Raw genomic sequence first — 19,003 nt, forward strand, 5'->3', positions numbered from 1 at the left:
TCAACCCTTCCCTGCGGCAGCGCTGTGCCTTCCAGGTGTTCATGCAGCCCCTCTCCTCCTCCAGCTCTCCCGTCCCCAAGAAACGTGTGAAGCTGTGTCCCATCAAATACTTTAAAAAAAACAACCCAAAAAAAAACACAAAGAGGCAGCAGGTGAAACTGCTGACACTGGGGAAGCGTTGAGCGTGTACTCACTCCGTACCAGTATTTCATTACTTGTGCTCTTGAACCAGCAACAGCGGAGCCATCTTCGCCCATCAGTTGACTTATCGGCAACAGCGCTGGTCAGATCTGGCTCCTTCTCACCCAATCCTTGTCATCAAACACCCGCCTCTCCTCGCCGTCCCCACCTGCTCATTGTTGGTGCTTCGGCCGGCTGGTTTTCTCTTTTTTACCTGCAAACGCTCCCCACGCCGCCACACACACCACCTTTTTCTCCTCTTCCTTCCTCCTTCAACACCCTCGCGGGAATACCATCGCTGTCCTGTTCTGTCCGTCGCGCGGCTTCGCCGTGTTCAATTCTAACTCACGGACTCATCCCATCTCCGGCTCTCTCGCTCAGGTCTCTCGTACGAACCATCAGGTCTCCAATCTCCAGCCGGTCTGATCGGGCTCAGGTGTCTCCAACTTTCCCCGAAACCCGCTGTCAGCAAATATCTCTTTCACCACTACCCAACCTGACAAAATTGTCCAACCTGGCATGGCCGTGGCCCAATCCCAGCCAATTCGTGTGTGAGGATCTACTGGGAACAGTTGCGTGGGATTTTCGACTCGATTAACAACGAAATACATCGCCGTGTACCAAACGAGAGATCCACCAGCTGCTCTTCCTAGGGTCAACGAACACCGACACAACACACCAATACCACACCATACAGCCTCGCCCACCATGGGGCAGCCCCTAACCGCCCTTGTCTGGGCTTTCTTTGGCATCGTTGCTCTGCTATCCAGCCGCTCTCAGGCAACGCCCTCTATCCCAATGGAGTATTGTGCCAGATACAACACTGGTCTCAAGTTTGACCCATGTAGGTGGTCAGTCATCTTGGCACACGGCTTCAGTATACTGACGTTGTGACTCCTGATAGTTGTCAGCGACTTCCAGAGCATGGGTCGTTGCAGAATAAACTGCACGGATCTGAACTTTGCTTTCGCAATTTTGCTCGAGAAAAAGTGCTGGTGCTCAAGCACCGTCCCTAACAAGGCCGATCAGAACGACATCTCGGACTGCAGTTTTCCATGCCCGGGCTATCCCGACGATATTTGCGGTGGAAAGGGTCCTGTTTATGGGTATCTTGAGATTGCCCAGTTCAAGCCTACAGCAACAGCGCCGCCAGCCCCATTTTCCACCACCCGACAGCCGTCCAAAACAGCATCCGTAAGTACTCCCCAGTTTTCGAGCGCACAACACAGAATGCCCGCCGAAGCCCTCCCGCAGCCGTTTTTCTTTTGTCTGCCTCAGCACCACGAGTCGTTGTTCCATCTCTTGGCCGCGCTTGAGAGCCCTGGAGTTACGGCCGTTTTTAACTTTCCCATACCACCCAGGCCCATGTCCCTGCACCCGTCCCTGTGACTATCGTGACCACTGAGGCTGAGATTGTGCAGAGCACATTGCACATCACAGTGACCGTGACACCGTCGATCTCCTCGGCGAGTGTATCTTCTTCAGCTTCATCTCCTGTATGCCCTGTTTTTTTTATAAATATATATATATTGTTTTTAATTTTGTTTGCGATGGCTGGCGATATTTTATTTTTTTGATTTGAGATGGAACATTGCTGACTTTTCGATAGCCTGATCAAGTCGTCACGTCGGAACCGGGCGGCGCAGTGGAGACGGTAACCGTTGGAGGCGTCGTCAAAACTGTGACGGCGGCCTTTCCCCAAGCTACCGGCGGGACGGTGCCAAGTTCTAGCAGTGGCCTGCAGGCCGGAGCCGTTGCCGGCATTGCCGTAGGCATCATCGGCGGCTTGTCGGTTCTTGGACTGTTCGTCTGGCTCTTGTGGAAGAAGAGGAGACAAGAAGAGCAGCAGGGATTTATCTCACCCATGAGAGGTGGTAGTGCTTCGGGCATGGGCTCTATGGGGTCAAAAGCCCCTCAAGTGACGGAGCAGCCATTAACATGGGAGGCCAAACGTCGAAGCCAGCTCATGCCCATTGACCCGCGACTCGACCCGTTCTACGTCCGCGATCCGAACCGAAGCCGCGACAGCGTCAACTCCCTACAAGACAACCACGACTATTCCAGACGACTTGATGCGCCACGAGTGCTGAGAGCCACCAATCCAGACCCCGATTATTAGACTGGGGGTTTTTCTCGATCAATTTTTTCGTTTTGCAATTTTCTGGGTTGGAAAATTAGGGGTCGGCGGGCTGGGCTGGGTTTTCATGACGTACACGAACGAATCCCGACTATCTTTTTTCTCTGGGGCATTTTTCGCGACGAGTTTTCGTTTTCATTACTGCATTTGCATTCCACGATACCAATGGCGTTTTCGGGCTGGGTGGATACACTGGGAGATAAGGGAAGGGGGACACTTCCGTTGCAATCGCTACTGCTTGCCTGATGGTTGTTTGAGTTGGGTTGGGAGGCAAGATAAAGTTATGTGTGCGGTCAAGAAAAGATAGGTTTTCTTTTTGGGCTGGAAAGAAAAGGCACGGTCTGAATGGGGTTCTTTCCGTTCTGGGTGACAGCTGTGGTGATGGATTTAATAGGGGATGGCTAGGGCCTGAATCGACTGACTGGCATGAAGCGATTCTGGAAAAGACTGACATGGCAAAAGGGTGGGTGAACACATGAAGTTGGCCAAGTGCTGGTCAACGGATGGTGTATTTGTATATATTTACATTGACATTGTCGAGGCTGCTGTCACCCACGATCTGAAGACCACAAGCACATATTTTATGTCTAAAGTTTTTATGTTTTCATATTGCTCAATTGCTGAACAGTCTTTGAGATCCTTCAACCTCGGACTCTCCACGGGGATAATATTCAGCGTGGACTGCGCCGCAGTTAGGCAGATGAGAAACAGCTATCCAAATATCATTGGCCAAGCTCGTAACTCTGAGGTCGTGATTTCCGGCCTCCAAACCGGTGAGATTCGAACTGTGCCGCCCGTACCTGATTTTTTTCTTCCCCCGGATTCTGAAAGCAATGACACTGCCTCTTTGACAAAGTGGAGCTGTTGGATGATGATGATGATGATGATGATGATGACGACTGTGGGTGCTACGGGCATACTACAGGTGACTGCGTGAATAGCGCAACGATTTTGGTTCCGGTTGGCAAGATCGAGAATCGTATCTTCCTTTTGGACATGCATGAAACCAACCAACACATCATCAAACGATGGGATTGGGTGAGATTTGGGGACGATCCAGACAGGAACAAGCTTTGGTAGGGAGGGGTGGGGATGGAAAGGGAAGTCGTGCCTGAATATCATTTTTCTCCTCTGGCAAATAAATGGGAGCCGGATTTTCCGGTTGCTGGGTGTAACAATGGGTGGTTGAGGCTGTGGTTTCCTTTACCCCTGAAGATCCCCTGACGGCGTGCACTGCACCCAATGCCGTTTGGTGGTCGCCCTCCATGATGGGGAGGAGGGGGGTGGTTCATCGTTACTGTGTCCCGTACCTTGCATAGCATTCGAATGATTGATGCTTGAGATCGAGACAAACAAACAAAAGCCTCCACGTTTGTCAAGACCGTCGAGATGGTTACCAGGATGGTGGTGAGGATGAAGAGAGATGTGATGTCATCATCAATTTGAAACACCGCCAGCCCACTCGCAAAATAACGATTGACAGTTCTGCAGCAGAAAAAGACGACCAACAGAATCCGCAAACTTGAGAGGTGGCAGAATAACTTGGTCATATCTCCGGACCCTCAGGTATCCGGGTAGATGTAGTGGATATGCTGACTACAACCAAGAGGGCGATACGCGGACAGATACAACAGCAACCCTCAACATCAAACGATCGCGGACTCGGCCTTTGTCACCGACGTTGCCGTGCTCGCAGCTCCATTCTGCCGGTACCGATGAGTTGCAAAGCTTGATTTGGAGATGAACCGGGGGAAAATGACCGGCCGAGGCGGATGGGAGTTCTATCAATCACTTTTCCGGTTGTTGCCAGTTGCCTGCGGTTGGGAGATTGGGGGTGGGTTACATGACGTAGAGGACTTGCAGGTGCAATCACGGCTCGGTTTTTTTCTAGCAAGGATGATGGAACAATTGTTATCAAGAGGGTTTTGGTGGATGGATGTTGTCAAGTGTCTCCCTTGGACAAGCCGGTTTCGCTGCTGACTCTTCGAAGCCCAGAACCAGAGGGATCCTTGCAGAACGTACACCCAAACTTGACATTCACAGCAATTCAACTCCATAAAACACCGTGCGCCAAACATTTATTCTCCCCAAGCAAAACAAACAAGATATATTGTCAAACGGCTATACCACTATTCACACTCCAACACGTCCTCACAACAACCTTGACTTGTACACAATATTGACCCAACAAATTATCATACATCGTTCTCACCCCTTTAAGCCACCCCCATTTCACCATTCGGCTCCCCTAAACCTCCATCAAAACCTCACCCTCATCCAGCAAATCCACCACCTTCTTCAGATTCCCAATCAAGCTCCTCCCCAACCCAACAAGCAACAACTTCTCCGCATTCGCCGGCAACCCCAAATACGTAGGCGGCTCTCTCTCAGGCAGCCTTTGGATCCACCCCATAAACTCCTGGAGGGACGTTCCGCTGGGAACAACCAGCTCCTCGCTCCCCGTCTCGGGCGTGCCCTCGACAAGCTTGTGACCAATATCAAACGCGGCCGGGGTCAAGAAAGTAGACACGATCTGCCGCAGCATGTTCATGTCCCCTTCGTCGTCAATCTTGCCTCCGTAGGTTTCTGTGATCAAGTACCGGATCATGTCCCAGGGAATGTTGGTCGGCGCAATGTTGGTGCGGTTTTGTGCGGCGACGTCGATCCAAGTGTCAATGACAAAGGCGGAGCATTCGTACTATTTTCCATGTTAGTGTCCTGTCAATTTCCAGCAAAAGTTGTTCGGAGGGACTTACATCAGCATCGTTGAACTCCCAGAACCCCTTCCAACCCAGATTGGGGGCATACCGGAGCCTCTCCTGCACCACAGCATGCAGGAACGACAGCAACAGATACAGTCGCGTTCTCTCCACAGGTGACTTGACGCTCCTTGTGCTCAGCGAGCCCATCGAGTCCTTCATATTGGCCCTCACACCAGCAGGCTGCTCGTACATCAACACTCGGGATGCTCTCAGCAGGTTAACAGGAATCTTTGGCGAAGACTCCATAGACAGGAACAGTCTAAACTCTGGGTTCGGGTTCAGGCTCTCCATCCGCTTCTCAAGTGACTGAAGCCAAGTAGGAGCCAAGTGGACGTTCTTGATGAGGACCCAAGAGCCGGTCTGGGCAGCATTGCTGATAGCCTTGTCCGCACTGGCCAGACCTTCGTTGGAACCCATGGCAATGTTGGTGCAGCGGACACGCATGCGCTCAACCAGACTGTCAACCTTGTAAGAGGCGTCAAAGCCAGGGCTAGAGACAAGGGAAATGGGGCGAGTAGCAGAAACCTGATCGACAGTCTGCTTGAGATCCTCGACAATGTCAAACAGATCATTGCCAAACACCAATGTTACAAACCGTTCGGCAGTAGGGACGAACCGATCAAGACGGAAAAGCTTGACCAAGAGCAGCGATATGAGAGCGCGATCCGTCTCAGCAACACTGTCATCCCAGATCTTGGGCACGAAGTTCTCAGCAAGCTCCTCCGAAAGAAACTTGTCCCAGTCCGCCTCAGGCACATTCTCAATCTTGTCCTTCAGAGCAGTGATACGCCTGGCCCGAGCAAAGACCTCGTCCTTGGCGCCAATGTCAGTCGAGAGGTCCTTACCCTCCACCTTTTCATCAAGAATAACATCCAACAGGCCCTTGTCCATTTTGTAGGGCGATGCCTGAGCAAGCAGCATGGCAAGCGTGATCCTGTCCTTTTGCAACAGACCCAGAGCAGTTCGCTTGAAGGCAGCCACGAAGAGATCCTTGACAATGATATCTCTCCTGACGTTATGATTCTGCTCTCCCTCCAAGTGCGGGTTGCCGTGCAAGACCGAGTGGAAGATATCCAGGAAATACTGCAGCGAGAACTGATAGAAGTGATTGATGTAGTGCAGCTGCTCGAGGACAGCAAAGACAGCACTGCAAGATCTGGCAATGATGTTGTACTGCAGCGTAATCTCCTCCACCTCGGCCATAACACCCTCGGTGTTGCTCATCTTGGTTGAAATCTCGGCCGCCTCCGTCTTGAGAGTCTCGAGTGTCTCGATGACATTGTCATCATCCAGTATATTGCCACGAGATTCGTTGAGCGCTTGCAGCAGACGCTTCTCAAGCTGTCGAAGATGAACCTTGAACTCTCCTTGTAACTTGATGAGGTTGGAACGACGCTCATCAACATCAGGACGCTCAGACTTGAGCACCTCAGCCAAAGACTGGGTTTGCAAACTGCTCTGAGTGACAGTAAAGTTGACAAACGTCGTCCGCGAGCAGATATCAGGAGCAAAGGTGGCCGAAGGATCCCGCGTGGAAAGGTAAATCTTGAACGCAGGCGAGAAATCGATCTGCTGCTTTCCAAGCTGGATCAGCACACGACCACCAGTCTTTTGGTACTCCTTATTGAGCACATGATTGAGCACAGGGTCGAGATGTTCGGCATCCTGGATGAGGATCGGGTTACCGAAACGGAGAGAACTCTCGAGCTGCTTGGTGAATGAATCATCCAAGAAGCTGGTCACGGTAAGCCGGCGGTCCTTGCACTCGCGCTGCAAGAACTCAGTGACACGGCCCGAGGGGTCGATGATGAGCGGGTACCGGTTGAAGCGCTGCAAGATGATGGCGTTTTCTGTGCACAGGTCGTCCACAGGCAGCGTGTTGGCCTGCCAGCTGAGCCTCTCATCGGCCGTCGAGAGGTATTCCGTGACAGGATTATGCTGCTTGAATTGAATACCACTGAGATGCAGCTGGTGCAGCCAATCCTCCATCATCGATTTTCTGAACACCTGGTCATAGAGACCGCTGTACGCCAAGAAAGCAGCAGCAACCAACACATCGCCCACCAGTGTGCTGATCTGCGTCTCGAACGACTTGCTGCCCTCCTCCCAGCGTGTCCTCTCACTCGACAAGCTATCAAGCAGCTTGACACTGCGGTCGACCTTGAATTGCACCCTTGACATCTCCGACTTGATAGCCTGCGTCTCGCTGATCAACGACGCATACTCAACCTTGTAAGTGGCAATGCTAGCCTCGAGGTTTTCAATCGTCTGCTCGACCGCCTTGGCCTCAGCCTTGGTCTGGAGAGCCTGTTCCTCGAGCTGCCGCACTTCCTCTCTCAGCGGCCCAACACGGTCCAAGATCTCGGCGTACTGCACCTGCGCCTCAACCCACTGGACAAGCGGACCGCAAGCCTTGGAGGCACGGTTGACCTTCTCAAAGGTAAACTCGGGATTGGCCAAGAACTCGTTCCGCATCTTCATCCTCAGCGCCTTGGTCATCTGCCTCTCATTGTCAAAGTTGATGATGCTGGCGATGAAATCATCACGACGGACAACAGCCTGAATCTGCTTCCAATCGTTGACCTTGTGACCAATCAATGTGCAGACTGAATCGAGCGCCAGCCTGACACCAGGTGGAGGCGCAGACATGGACCTGACTTCGGTAAGCTGGGGCTTCTTGATGTTGCCGACACTAGCCTTGGCCGCCTCAACAGCTGGTTCGGCCTTGGCTAAATCCTCCAACACAAACTTCTTGCGAGAAGCAACCTCAGCCTCCTGCTTCCCAAGCGCAACCTGAATCTCTAACGAAGCATTCTTCCTCTGCTCAGCCTCACGCTGATCGGCAACCATCCTCTGCAGCTTCTCATTGGCCTCCGCATCCTTCTGCTCAAGTTGGGCCTTCTTCTCCGCCAGACTGACCCTCAAATCCCGAACCTTATCGACCGTATCTCTCAGCTTCTCCAACCCAACATTCAAATGCCTCTGTTGCTCCTCCAAATCTTCTCTCTTCTCATTGTACAGCTTGACATACTGCGCCACAAAGTCCAGGAAATGTCTCGGAGTAAGGAAAGTGACCTTGCCCTGCTGCTTGAGGAGCTTGCTGTTGAACCGCTGCAACGAGTAGTGAATATACACCATGGAGTTGACGACCGCCTCTCTGTGCGACGGCGGCAGGTTAAGACTGCGGTACGCCACAGGAATTGTATCGGGAGCAGCCCAGTTTGACCTGTCCAAGTCCACAGAGTGCGTGAGCTCATGACCGACCTGGAACAAGGCCTGATCGGACCAGTCACCGAACCAGTTGAGCACGCAACGGTTGAACAGCGCAGGCGACGTCGCAGCCTTGGAACCCAAACCATCCTCCGGCGGGTTCATGGTGAACACCACGTGCAAGTTCTTGACAATCTGCCCCGTGAACCACTTGTACAGCTCCTCCTGTGAATCCAACAACAACCCCTGTCGCTGAGCACCCTCCTTGCAAGCCGTCATCAACGCAGCCAAATCATCACCCTCAAACAGACCCGGCACCTCAGCATTGGCCAACAGAGTATTCATCCTCTCCAGGAAACCCGAATCCAGCACATTCGACTCGTCCATAATGAAGCACATCTTCTCCCCCTTGCAGCCGCACCTCCTCAACACCTCCCTCAGATCCTCATCAAAGTCTTCCGCCGAGTACTTGCCATGAACCTTGATCTGGAACACCTTCAAGCCATTCATCCAAGCCACGAACCTAGACAGCGTAGTCTTGCCACTACCGCTGACACCAATAAGAATAAGATGTCCCTGCGGCTGTCTGAACACACGATCAATGCGCAGCACGTGCTCCAAGACGTCATTGAACAGGATAAGCGGGACATCGACCTCTTCTTCGCAAAAGGTCTTGAGTCTGGCCTTGACGAAGTCGCGAAGCTGCTCGCGGTCAACAGGCACATAGTTCTTTGAGAGCCAATTGGAGAACAGGATTGGTCCACCAAGCGCCTTTTGCTCATCAATGGTGGGGAAATACTCCATGGCGATTCTGCGGACAGCATCATCGGTCCATTTGCGCTCCTCTTCGGCAACCAGACGATCTTGGAACAGGCGCAACGCTTCATGGGCCCAAATTCGGATGAGACCTTCCACTGACAACGTCTCCAGCGGCCGAATAGCCTCATACACACCGCGCACCCATCTGGTGAGTTCACGAGGACTGTAGACGTAATGGGGCTGAATCTTGGGTGTGAACCTCTGCTGTGACTCGAGATACAGCTTAACCATGGCCTGCGTGAGCGGCTCGGCATAGCCACGGAGCGAGGGAATGATCTTGAGAACCGCCGAGTTGAAGGTGCCATAAATCTGCATGAGCGAGACCTCGCCAGGGTAATCAACCATGATAAGGGGAGCATGTCTCAGGAAACGGGGACCCATCGGGGTACGGCCAGCATCAGTAGGCGGGTTGCAAGCACCGACGAACTGGATGCGGTCAAGGGTGACCCAGGACTTGTCCGAAGTCCTCCAGAAGCCGTTGTGTTCGACGAGCTGACGGAGGAAAGAAATTGCACGTTGAGTACCGTACTTGTCGGGGGCGGGCAAGTTGATTTCGTCGCAGAAGATGACAAGCCAGCGGCCAATTTGTGTGGGCGAAAGCATGACTCCGTTAAGCGTCTTCTTGTACTCGCAATATTGCTCAAACGTCTTGATCAGCAAGTCAGGCGTCGTCGCGCTAGAAAAGTTGAGGCCGACGACTTCCATGTTGGGAAGCTTGCGGAGGGCGCTGAACAGCGTCATTGTTTTACCGGAACCAGGAGGACCGCACAGCAACAGAGGCTTATGCTCAGCAAGCCACGAGTAGAGAACATCCTCATGGCGAACAGTGTCCAGCGTGGGAATGACAACATCCGTCTGCGTGACCGAGTGAGTGTTGACTTCGATGGTAGGTACCTGGTTCTGCCAAGGTGTCCATTCAGCCTTGGGCAACGACACGTCAAAGTCGATGAGCGAGTTTGTGTTGTCCAGAGGAGGGGAGCCGAAGCTGGCCAGACCAGCAACCTTGTCACCAAACTGCTTGCGGTCATTCAATGGGCAATCACCCGTCAAAGCCCAGACGAGTGCCAGCAAAAGCTTCTTGGAGATGTAATTCTCAACCTGCTCAGGCTCCAGAGGGAAGTCGACATGCTGGCTGTTGTACTCGATGATATCGCGAACAGCCTTGTTCAGCAGAGAGAACATGGTGTTAAGGACACGAGCAATGGTGAACTCCATGATGTGATTGAAGCCCTCAGCTTGCTGTAGCGCTTCATTGATGAAGTTATCAGTCGTGAGATAGGCCTGTAGCAAGTCGGCTGCCTGAGCCTGAACAGCAAGAGATTTGGCCGAGCTCTGCCCAGTAGCGACAGCATCCTCATCCAGATCCTCGAACGCAACAGACCGCAGCGTCTCAATATAGTTGGTGACCAGCATGTTCGGGGTGACCGTATCCTCACTGAACCAGACCATACCGCAGCGGCTGACAGTGGCGAGGGTGGCATACTTGAGATTCTCCACCTCAAACATGATGCGGACATTGGGTGGCAGGTTGAGACGCTCACCGTTGGGCAGCGTGAGAAGCTTGTTGTCGTCGAGCACGCTGTTCAAGTTTTCAACCCACTCGGGATCGACATCGCCATCGAACACAATCCAGTGACGCTTTGTGTCCTCACCACGCAGGTTGTCGACAATCTTGCGCAGGATACTCGTGAACAGACCATCGGTCCACTCTCTGGTAGTCGAATCGAGGTTTCCGTACAGCGCTTCCTTGGACATGACCTTGCTGTCGATGACATGGGACACACCCTCCACATTCTCAACCTGCTGTAACGCATCCAAGAGCAGCCTCCAAGCAGAAGACTTGCCCGAACCAGCACTACCGACCATCATGACACCGTGGTGAATGCCCTGGATCTGGTACAGCTGCAGCACCTTGGTCATCCAAGTATCGTTGACAACCAGCTGCCTCTCCGCAGCCAACCGCTGAATCGCCCCCCGAAGCTTCTCCAGGCTGGCAGGAACATATTTGACTCCAGGGAAGCAAGTCTCCTCAATGCCCATCATAATCTCCACATCCGATTTGATTAGCTTGGGCGCAATGGTCTCCCGGATACTTTGCACAAGAATTTCAGGCTCAACGACCTCCTCCGAGCCTAGCTCTCCCTCCTGCGTCAAGCGAGCACGCTTCAGCCCGCCAGAACTGACAAGCACACTCTTGAGCGCACGAAGACCAAAGTCGTAATGAGCTTGCTTGGACAGCTTCTGCGAGCACTGATCGAAAAATGGAACAGTGTGCTTCGACAGCTGCTTGGCCTGGCTGAAACCCTGCGAGTACAACATGACCTCGGCAATGAGCTCCTTGTCTGGCTTGGACATGGCAACACTCCTGAACAGCTTCTTCAAGTTGTCTGGCAAGTTGGAACGACCAGCATAGCCAGGGTTCATGGTGATAAAGATACCCGTGTTGGCGTTCACCTTCAGCTGGCGACCAACGAGTTCAATCTGAGCCTTGTCGTCTTCAGCACCTTGCTTCAGACCAAGCTGGATATTCTGAATCTGCTGAGAGACGGCAGACAAAATCCTCTCCTCCAGACGGTTGAACTCATCGAAACAACCCCAAGCGCCGACCTGGCAGATACCAAGGAAGATGCGACCCATGGCCTGGAAATCAAACGTGTCGTCACAGCAAAACACCAAAGTGAACCGACCGAGCTGGACACCGAGAGCCTTGACGGATTCTGTCTTGCCCGTACCGGCAGGACCATAAGGCGAGCCACCCAAGCGTTGGCAAAGAGCCTGGGTGAGGGTAAGGAAACATCTATCCGTGAGAGGAGTGCGGACAAGCCTCTCAGGAACACCAAGATACTCAAAGCCGTAGTTGAGCTTGGCGTTGGCCATCTTGATGTGCAGACGCTGTAAGAAGTCTCCCTCAGGTGTGTACACATACCGCATCTGAAGAAGCCACAGGTAGTGTGTGTTGGAGCTGGCGTTGACCTTGATTAACCTCTCAATGACATCCCGCTGGTGAACACACTCGGTGATAAGCTGCTCGCATGTCTTCCTCAGCAGCACCTCCAGATCACCCAGGACCGTATCAGCAAGCAGGCGAAGAACTTGGACCTCACGCTCAAAGAGCGCTGGCAGACTCTGGCCGCCCTCAGCAAGCGCCTGCTCAACCGCAGTAGTCCAGACAGCCTGAGTGGCAAGCACAACAATCTGACTGGGATACGCCGTCATGAACTTGTTGAGCGCCTCCCGGTTGATCTCACCGTTGTTGAAGATAGGAGTGAAGTCCTCGACAGCCTCAGCCAACAGCTCAGCAAGCGTAGCCTTCATGCCATTCTCCAACAAGGCCAACCAATCATTGATCTTGGGCGTCTTGACAAGGTTAATCTCCTTCTTGAGACGAACCACCTCTCCTTCTTTTGATGTGAAGCCAGTGATAACACCTTCCTCCTCCATAGTCAGACCGTTAAGACCAGCAAACATCTTCTTGAAGTGCTTGGCAATGCGCATGGTGTCATTGCTATTACCGATCATCTCCAGCAAGTCTTCGTCACCGACAAAGTAAAAGCGCGGGAATGAGACACGCTCCTTCTCGAGGTACTCACCAAGCGCCTTCTGAATCTTGTTGAGCAGCTCAGCCAGACGCTCGAGAGACTTTTGCACATTGGGAATGTTGAGAACATCCAACACATTGGGCTGCTTGTACACCTTCTTCATCACAGCCGAGAACTCGCTGTTGATGTTCTGGAAGCGAGAAGACTCGATGGGGAGCAGGTGCTTGATATCGGCATTGCCGGTGAACACACCCTCGAGGTACACCCACTGGCGCTGCACATCAATCCAGACGTCAAACAAAACGTGCACACGGTTCAGCTTGTCCTCCCAAGCAGTGGCCTCCTCCTCGAACTCCTTGTAATAAGGTGAATGCCTCATGGCCTGCAGCGAATTGAGATTCTCACTGCATTTAGCAAACAAATCATCCCAGCCACGGATGAGACGGCACTTGTTCTGGTAATTGACGAGCTCGAGTCCGTAGCCAGTCCAGGTCTCGCGGACTTGCTTCAAGAACTCCTCCAGCGCCATTTCTCCCTGCGCCTGGATAATGATGTCCTTGACGATGACCTCGGTCGCCACCAGGTTGAGGTCCCACACGTCACCCAGCGTCATTGAGACAGGTGAGTACCGCTTGCCAGGCTTGATCTGCTTGTAGATTTTGATCCAGTGTCTGTCACGAACAGCTTCAGACTTGAGCTCAGCCAGCATGGGGTTGACCTTCATGAACTGACGGAGGATGTTCTGGATGTGCTCGAAAGCGGCATACTGGCGCATCCTGCTGGGCATATCCTTGGTCATCTTGATCAAGTTGTCGATAGAGGACCGGATCTTTCTTGGCTGGACGCTGTTCCACAGAATCTCGCGCAGCTCATTAAGGTTCTTCCAGATGGTGGAGAGTGACGCCCAGACAGACTTGAAGTCCTGAACTTCTTCAAGAATCACGCCGAGAGACGTGTCAGGAGTGGCGGGCAGGTCGAGAGCCTCCTTGGCCTTCGCAACCATGGCCGAGTCATCCTGCAGCTTGGTGATACGAGTTTCAAAGGTGCTGAGGGTAGCAGAAGCAACATCGGGGGCAATGGTACCCGAGACAGGCTTCTCTTCGTTCCACTGAACGGCAACCTCGTTGATCTTGTCGATAACCACCTTGTCTTCGGCAATGATCTTGGCACGGAGCGCGTCGGTCTGGTCTTGCACAATCTTGGACTTGCGGGCGAGCAACTCATTGAGCATATCCCACATGCCATCCACTTGCTCAGCATGCAGCCAGTCATTAGGGAACTGATAGCGCTGGCGCACGAGGGTTGACTCTCCCTGCCTGAAGGTCTCCACCTCAGGCGCCCAGAGCTTCACCTGGCGCTTGCAGGTTTGGACAATGGTGATGAACTGCACAGCCTCGGCCGTGGAGTTGGCCGCCATAGCCTGGCCCTCGAGGTCCTTACGAGCCTTCTCAATCTCGGCGTGAACCTCGCGCATGCGAGTGCCGAGCCGGCTGGCAAACTTCATGAGAATGTCATGCTGCCATTGGTCGTACTTCGCATTGACCTTCGTCTGAACTTGGTCATAGTCGATGGTGATATGGCCAAAGGAACGGCTGACCTCGGTGGTGTCAAAGGTCTGGCGCGTCTTTCTGATTTCTTGGAGAAGCTGAAGCCATCTCGACAGTTGGTCGCCGAGAACATCATACACATGCTCCGACTGGAGATCCCACAAAGACTGGAATTGCAGCCATTTGTCGACATAGGCGCCAATCTCACGAATCTTTTTCTCGACTGACGTCTGCACACGCAAGAGAGCATCCGTGCACTCACTAGGCAGGTCGTCAAAGCGCGCTTCGTCCTCTACCGTCGTGCTGATGGTCATCTGGTACCGGGTGGCCTTGATCTTCTTCAGGTTGCAAATGACACCGATCCACTCTTGCAACTGGGAAAACCAGCTTGCTCTAGCAAACTCAAGAGGCGGGTCCAGATAGATGACTTGGTTCCGCATGGTGATCTCGTGAATGAGCTTCTTGATGACAGGAACATCAGTCTTGGGGGCGTTGACAGTCTCGAGTGTTCTCTTCCGATCACTCCTGTCATCCAAGTACTCGTCCTCAAAGGCCTCAATCCAAGCCTGAACAGCATGCTGAAGACGGGCGAGAAGGATGGCCTTGATTTGCTTGTTCATGCGATCCACCCAGAAGCCAAGGTTAACATACTGCTCCAAGTTGAGTGTATCAACGGCTGTCTGAATGGCAGTCAGCCGGCCCTCAAATTCCTTGACTTCATAAGGGCACTTCTCCAGTTCCGCAAGCGCTTTTTCCACCGATCCATGAATGTTGGCCAGCTGAAGGGTCTTGGTCTGGAGGAGGGATACTGCTAGGGCGAAATCCTTGACAAACTTGACATGCTTGCTCTCTCCGTTCTTGGTGTAATTGCTGTCAATGGCACTCTGCGCGTGGTTCTTAAAATGCACTTCGTACGTATTGACAAACGATTCCCACCTCAGAGAGATTCCCTTGGCGATCAAGAGATACACCCCTTCGCGGTAACCGCTGAGCAGCACCGAAACCTCAGACATGTCATTGATCTGGCGGTTGGTCTGCGCAAACGTCCTAACGCTTTCCATGAGACTGACAGCATAGGGATACACTCGCTTGGCCTCCTTTGCGACATTGTTGACTGAGTGGGGAACTGGGAAGCTGAGCCAGACCAAGTTCCTAGTCTCCTTGAAGAGGGCGATGACTTGAGCGTCGAAATTGACTGCGAGCTCCAGCACATTTCCGGCGGAGCGGATCCTGTTAATGTTGAACAAGAGACCCGAGATCGTGATCTGCTTCCGCTGCACATCATGCAACCAGGCCTCGAAGATAGGCCGAGTATCGAGCTTCTTGCGGAACAAATCACCTTCGGCTTGGAGTCTTTGACCCTCGGCATGCATAGCCCAATCAGCACCGAGAACATCCTCCACCTTCTTCATGTATGTGTCAAGCTGCCGCTCAATCTGCCGAGCCCAAATGATGGCTCCGGAAACAGGAGGAAGATCGTGAAGCTGGGCCATGGCGTGTGCCTCTGAGTGACCATACTGCTGCTTGAACCGCTCGTGCAAGGCGGTGATGGCCTGTTTGACGTTGTCGATAAGCTGGGTCTGATACTCGGCGATAGCACCGCGAATCTTGGGGCGCACAAAAAGGGCGTTGAACTTGGAAAAGACACGGAACATCTCGTTGGCATTCTTCGCAGTCGCCAACCGGTCGCGAAGACGGGCGATGATGGAGTTTTCGACGCGGGACGTTCGCTCATTGTACGTGTTCTCGGCGCGAGCCCACTTGGCCGTGCCCTCAGGAGTGACATCAAGCAAGTCGACGTCTTTCAAGCCCTCCCAGGCTTGCTTCACCTCCTCAACGGCGTCAACGTCACCAATCTCCTCCACCACGACCGTGCCGTTGGCACCCTCTGAGACACCATTCACATCGGTCTTGGGCCCAAGAACATTGACGATAGTCCGCTGCAGCTGCTCGTGGTTGGCACGGAACGTGGCTACATATTTAAGACGAGCCTGCAGGTCGCCGTGCCTAGGGTTGATCTTGATGGGAATAAACCTCTCGTTTCGACGACGTGTAACATCACGAGCCACGTTGGTGAATTCCTTGATGCTGTCATCCCAGACTCTGAAGATGGAATCGGCCTGCTTGATAACCCGGCTGAACTCCTGGTAGTCGAGCTTGACAAGCTCCAGGCCTGGCAACAGGCGGTGGAGAGCCTCGTCCAAATCGGCCGAGATAGCCCCGACAAGCGGAAGGGCGCGATGAATTGGGTAGGGACAGATCCTAAGCTTCTTGTTCAAGTGAGCAAAAATTTGGCCAACCGAATCTTCCACTTTCTGGAGGGTGGTAGCAGAGAGCAGTTCATCAAGGGGAAAGTCCCGCATGAGCTGATTGTATTTTTGCACCTTTTCCATCGCCTCTTTCAGACCAGTGTCTGCGGTAAAACTGACTGTAGCCTGGAAACGTTTCGCATGCTTGAGAACCTCAAGGGTAAGCGTGACACCTTCGCTCCTAAGCTGGCTTTCGATGCCTTCCAATGCTGATTCCATGGAAAGCCAAAAGTTGATCTCCTGGTTAGCCGGGCCTGTGTTCGGGTCCCTCGTCATCTTAGTGATAACCTGGATCGACTTGATCCAGCTGTTTACCGTGGCCTGGAGATTGTTGAGAAAACCGCTGTCTGTCAGGAATTGCGCAGGAATCAGATCAATAGTAGGTTTCGTCTGCTTTTCTCTTGCCTGGTCGAGTGCGGCCTGCACAACAGGGTGGAAGGGCAGAGAAACCTCGGGGATCTCAACATTTTGCTGCAGATGGGACAAGCTGAGCTCGAGCTCGGTCCAGCGCTTCTTGGTGACAGGAATGCCAGTCTTTGCGTCTGCATCTGCGCGGCCTCTTCCAGTGCTGGCCGCCTGCTGCCGGCTCTTGGTGCTCGCATCAAAATATGGCGCCAGACCGTTATGAAGATAAAGTTGAAGAACCTCGTACGGGGAAGTGATGGAGCCCTGGTCACCAGCGTTCACCGCCGTGTAGGCCGGACCGGGAAGGTTGAGCATCTGGATCTGGGAGGTCAAGGGGATGGATGCGTCCAGAGGCTGTGCACGCTTCAGGATCACAAGAAAACCGACGGTGGTCGAGGTTGCAGACGAGGACATATCAGACGTAAGACTGTAGACATGCGTAGGTCCATCTGCACCGCTGTTAATCCTGGATTTTCGTGCCTCTTTCACCAAATCGATGTTCTGACCTTCAGAAATGACACTAACATCTTCCTCGATGAGGTCCTCCTCGATAGGCTCCAACTCGACAATGTCCTTTTGAATGGTAAGGGCGACTTGTGTGTCCAAGGCCCATCGAGAGCATCGTTGCCAAGTATCCTGATACCGGGTTCCAGATAGCAAACTGCCGGGGGATTCAAGCTCCAGTCGAGTTGCGCCGAGCGTAGCTTGCAACAGTACAGCAATATGATCGATGACCCGAGCTACATCGACAGAGGCAAAGGGCGTACCGCCGATGCCGTTCGAGGGGCCTGGGCTCGTGGCCGGGGGAGGCGTTGCCGCTTCCATGTTTGTGTGGTAATTTTGATTTCCCCTCTTTTCGTTCGCGAAGCAAAGAGCGGGAGTTGGGTTGGAGGTAGTATTGGATTTGTTGACTTATGAAAAAGCCGATCTCATCGTTCGTTTTCTCGGACGTCTTTCAGTTCGGGGCGGGGAGACAAATTACAAGCGTAAACGAAGCAATCGTGACTGGATGTGATCGGTGTGGCTTCCTGCAACAAAAAAAAGTAATCTTGGTGCAAACAAAATGCACAAACCGAGAAGAGAAGGCGGGAAAAAAGAGCGAAGGCCGTGATGGGGTATCTCAGGTTGCGGGTGATGGATGATTATTATCGCGAGCCTCCTCTGTCAGAGAAGATGATGTTGTGGCAAGGAGGAAGTCGTCGAGAATGGAGCATCTCTGAAAGGGAAGCTCGCTCCAGGGCCTGGTGTTTCCTCATCCACAACTCGACCCAATGATTGCCCGTTTGACGCGACTTCCCCGAATCCCTGTCGCGGATTGAGCATGGGGGCATGTGTCAGGGGCCCTGGATCCCTATGCGGTGGCTTGCGATCTGATTGGCCAACCCCTCATGCTGCGCGCTGCAGAAGCAACACCCACGCAACTGTCCCGCCGCCGACAAGGCCTGGCAGCTGTCGTTCGGCATTGAAAGTGCATACAGCTTTGTGGCATGTATCACTGGAATTAGAATGAAATGCGAGAGAAGAACGCTTCAGATTCATATAAGCAAACCATATACCGAGACAGATCCCCTCCCCGCAACACAAGTAGAAATCTACTACAAACACAGCTTCATGTCCACATCAAAGTGTCACCTACTTGCCAGCACTGTATTCTCGGTACATGTACATCTACCCATCTACTTATGAAATCGAGTCTCTTGCAAAAGTATTTGATCTGCAGCTTTACCGTCAGATGGCTCCCATCACCAGAGAAGCCCGAACGGTTTTACATGGGAATCAACACACAAGGGAGACACTCCCACTTAGGGGTAGGTATCCGGTTGCTATTTACACCCCCTTTGTGAAGGTGGTGTGACGTCTGGAGGTACACACATATCAAGTGTCACAGAGAAGCAGCACATCCTCAAGTGTCAAAAAAATGTCGTTTTATCCCGAGAACCGAAAACACCATTCTTTCCCCTCCCACTTCGAGATCCCCATAACAACTATGCGCCAGCTGAAAATTAAGTCACCATAATAAATGCCCTCATACGTAAATCCCAGCACACAGGCCGGAATATGGATCCATCCGTCCATCCCATCTCATCCCTCATCA

The 19,003-nt window shown here is 52.8% G+C and overlaps 2 protein-coding genes across 2 annotated transcripts; one reads left to right on the forward strand and one right to left on the reverse strand.

The window, feature by feature from the left end:
• The first annotated feature begins 88 nt into the window (after positions 1–88).
• Positions 89–2,912, forward strand: QC764_123100 (uncharacterized protein). Its single transcript, XM_062943544.1, has 3 exons — positions 89–1,024; positions 1,085–1,374; positions 1,790–2,912. The coding sequence occupies exons 1-3, from the start codon at positions 889–891 to the stop codon at positions 2,297–2,299; spliced, it is 936 nt and encodes a 311-aa protein (XP_062806679.1). The 5' UTR covers positions 89–888; the 3' UTR covers positions 2,300–2,912.
• Positions 2,913–4,369: 1,457 nt separating this feature from the next.
• DYN1 (dynein heavy chain) lies at positions 4,370–18,151 on the reverse strand. Its single transcript, XM_062943545.1, has 2 exons — positions 5,074–18,151; positions 4,370–5,015 (listed from the first exon to the last, which is right to left on the reverse strand). The coding sequence occupies exons 1-2, from the start codon at positions 17,731–17,733 to the stop codon at positions 4,566–4,568; spliced, it is 13,110 nt and encodes a 4,369-aa protein (XP_062806680.1). The 5' UTR covers positions 17,734–18,151; the 3' UTR covers positions 4,370–4,565.
• Positions 18,152–19,003: the final 852 nt, after the last annotated feature.

This window comes from Podospora pseudoanserina, chromosome 1 (genome assembly GCF_035222485.1).
Source record: "Podospora pseudoanserina strain CBS 124.78 chromosome 1, whole genome shotgun sequence".
Classification (NCBI taxonomy): domain Eukaryota; kingdom Fungi; phylum Ascomycota; class Sordariomycetes; order Sordariales; family Podosporaceae; genus Podospora; species Podospora pseudoanserina.

What these genes read in the sequence shown, in the direction of transcription:
- DYN1 (XM_062943545.1), bottom strand. Translation starts at nt 17,733, where the DNA reads ATGGAAGCGGCAACGCCTCCCCCGGCCACGAGCCCAGGCCCCTCGAAC. An exon ending in GGGAGTTCAACGATGCTGAT is followed by an intron (nt 5,016 to 5,073) that starts GTAAGTCCCTCC and finishes CATGGAAAATAG; the next exon opens with TACGAATGCTCCGCCTTTGT.
- QC764_123100 (XM_062943544.1), top strand. Translation starts at nt 889, where the DNA reads ATGGGGCAGCCCCTAACCGCCCTTGTCTGGGCTTTCTTTGGCATCGTT. An exon ending in TGGTCTCAAGTTTGACCCAT is followed by an intron (nt 1,025 to 1,084) that starts GTAGGTGGTCAG and finishes GACTCCTGATAG; the next exon opens with TTGTCAGCGACTTCCAGAGC. An exon ending in AGCCGTCCAAAACAGCATCC is followed by an intron (nt 1,375 to 1,789) that starts GTAAGTACTCCC and finishes ACTTTTCGATAG; the next exon opens with CCTGATCAAGTCGTCACGTC.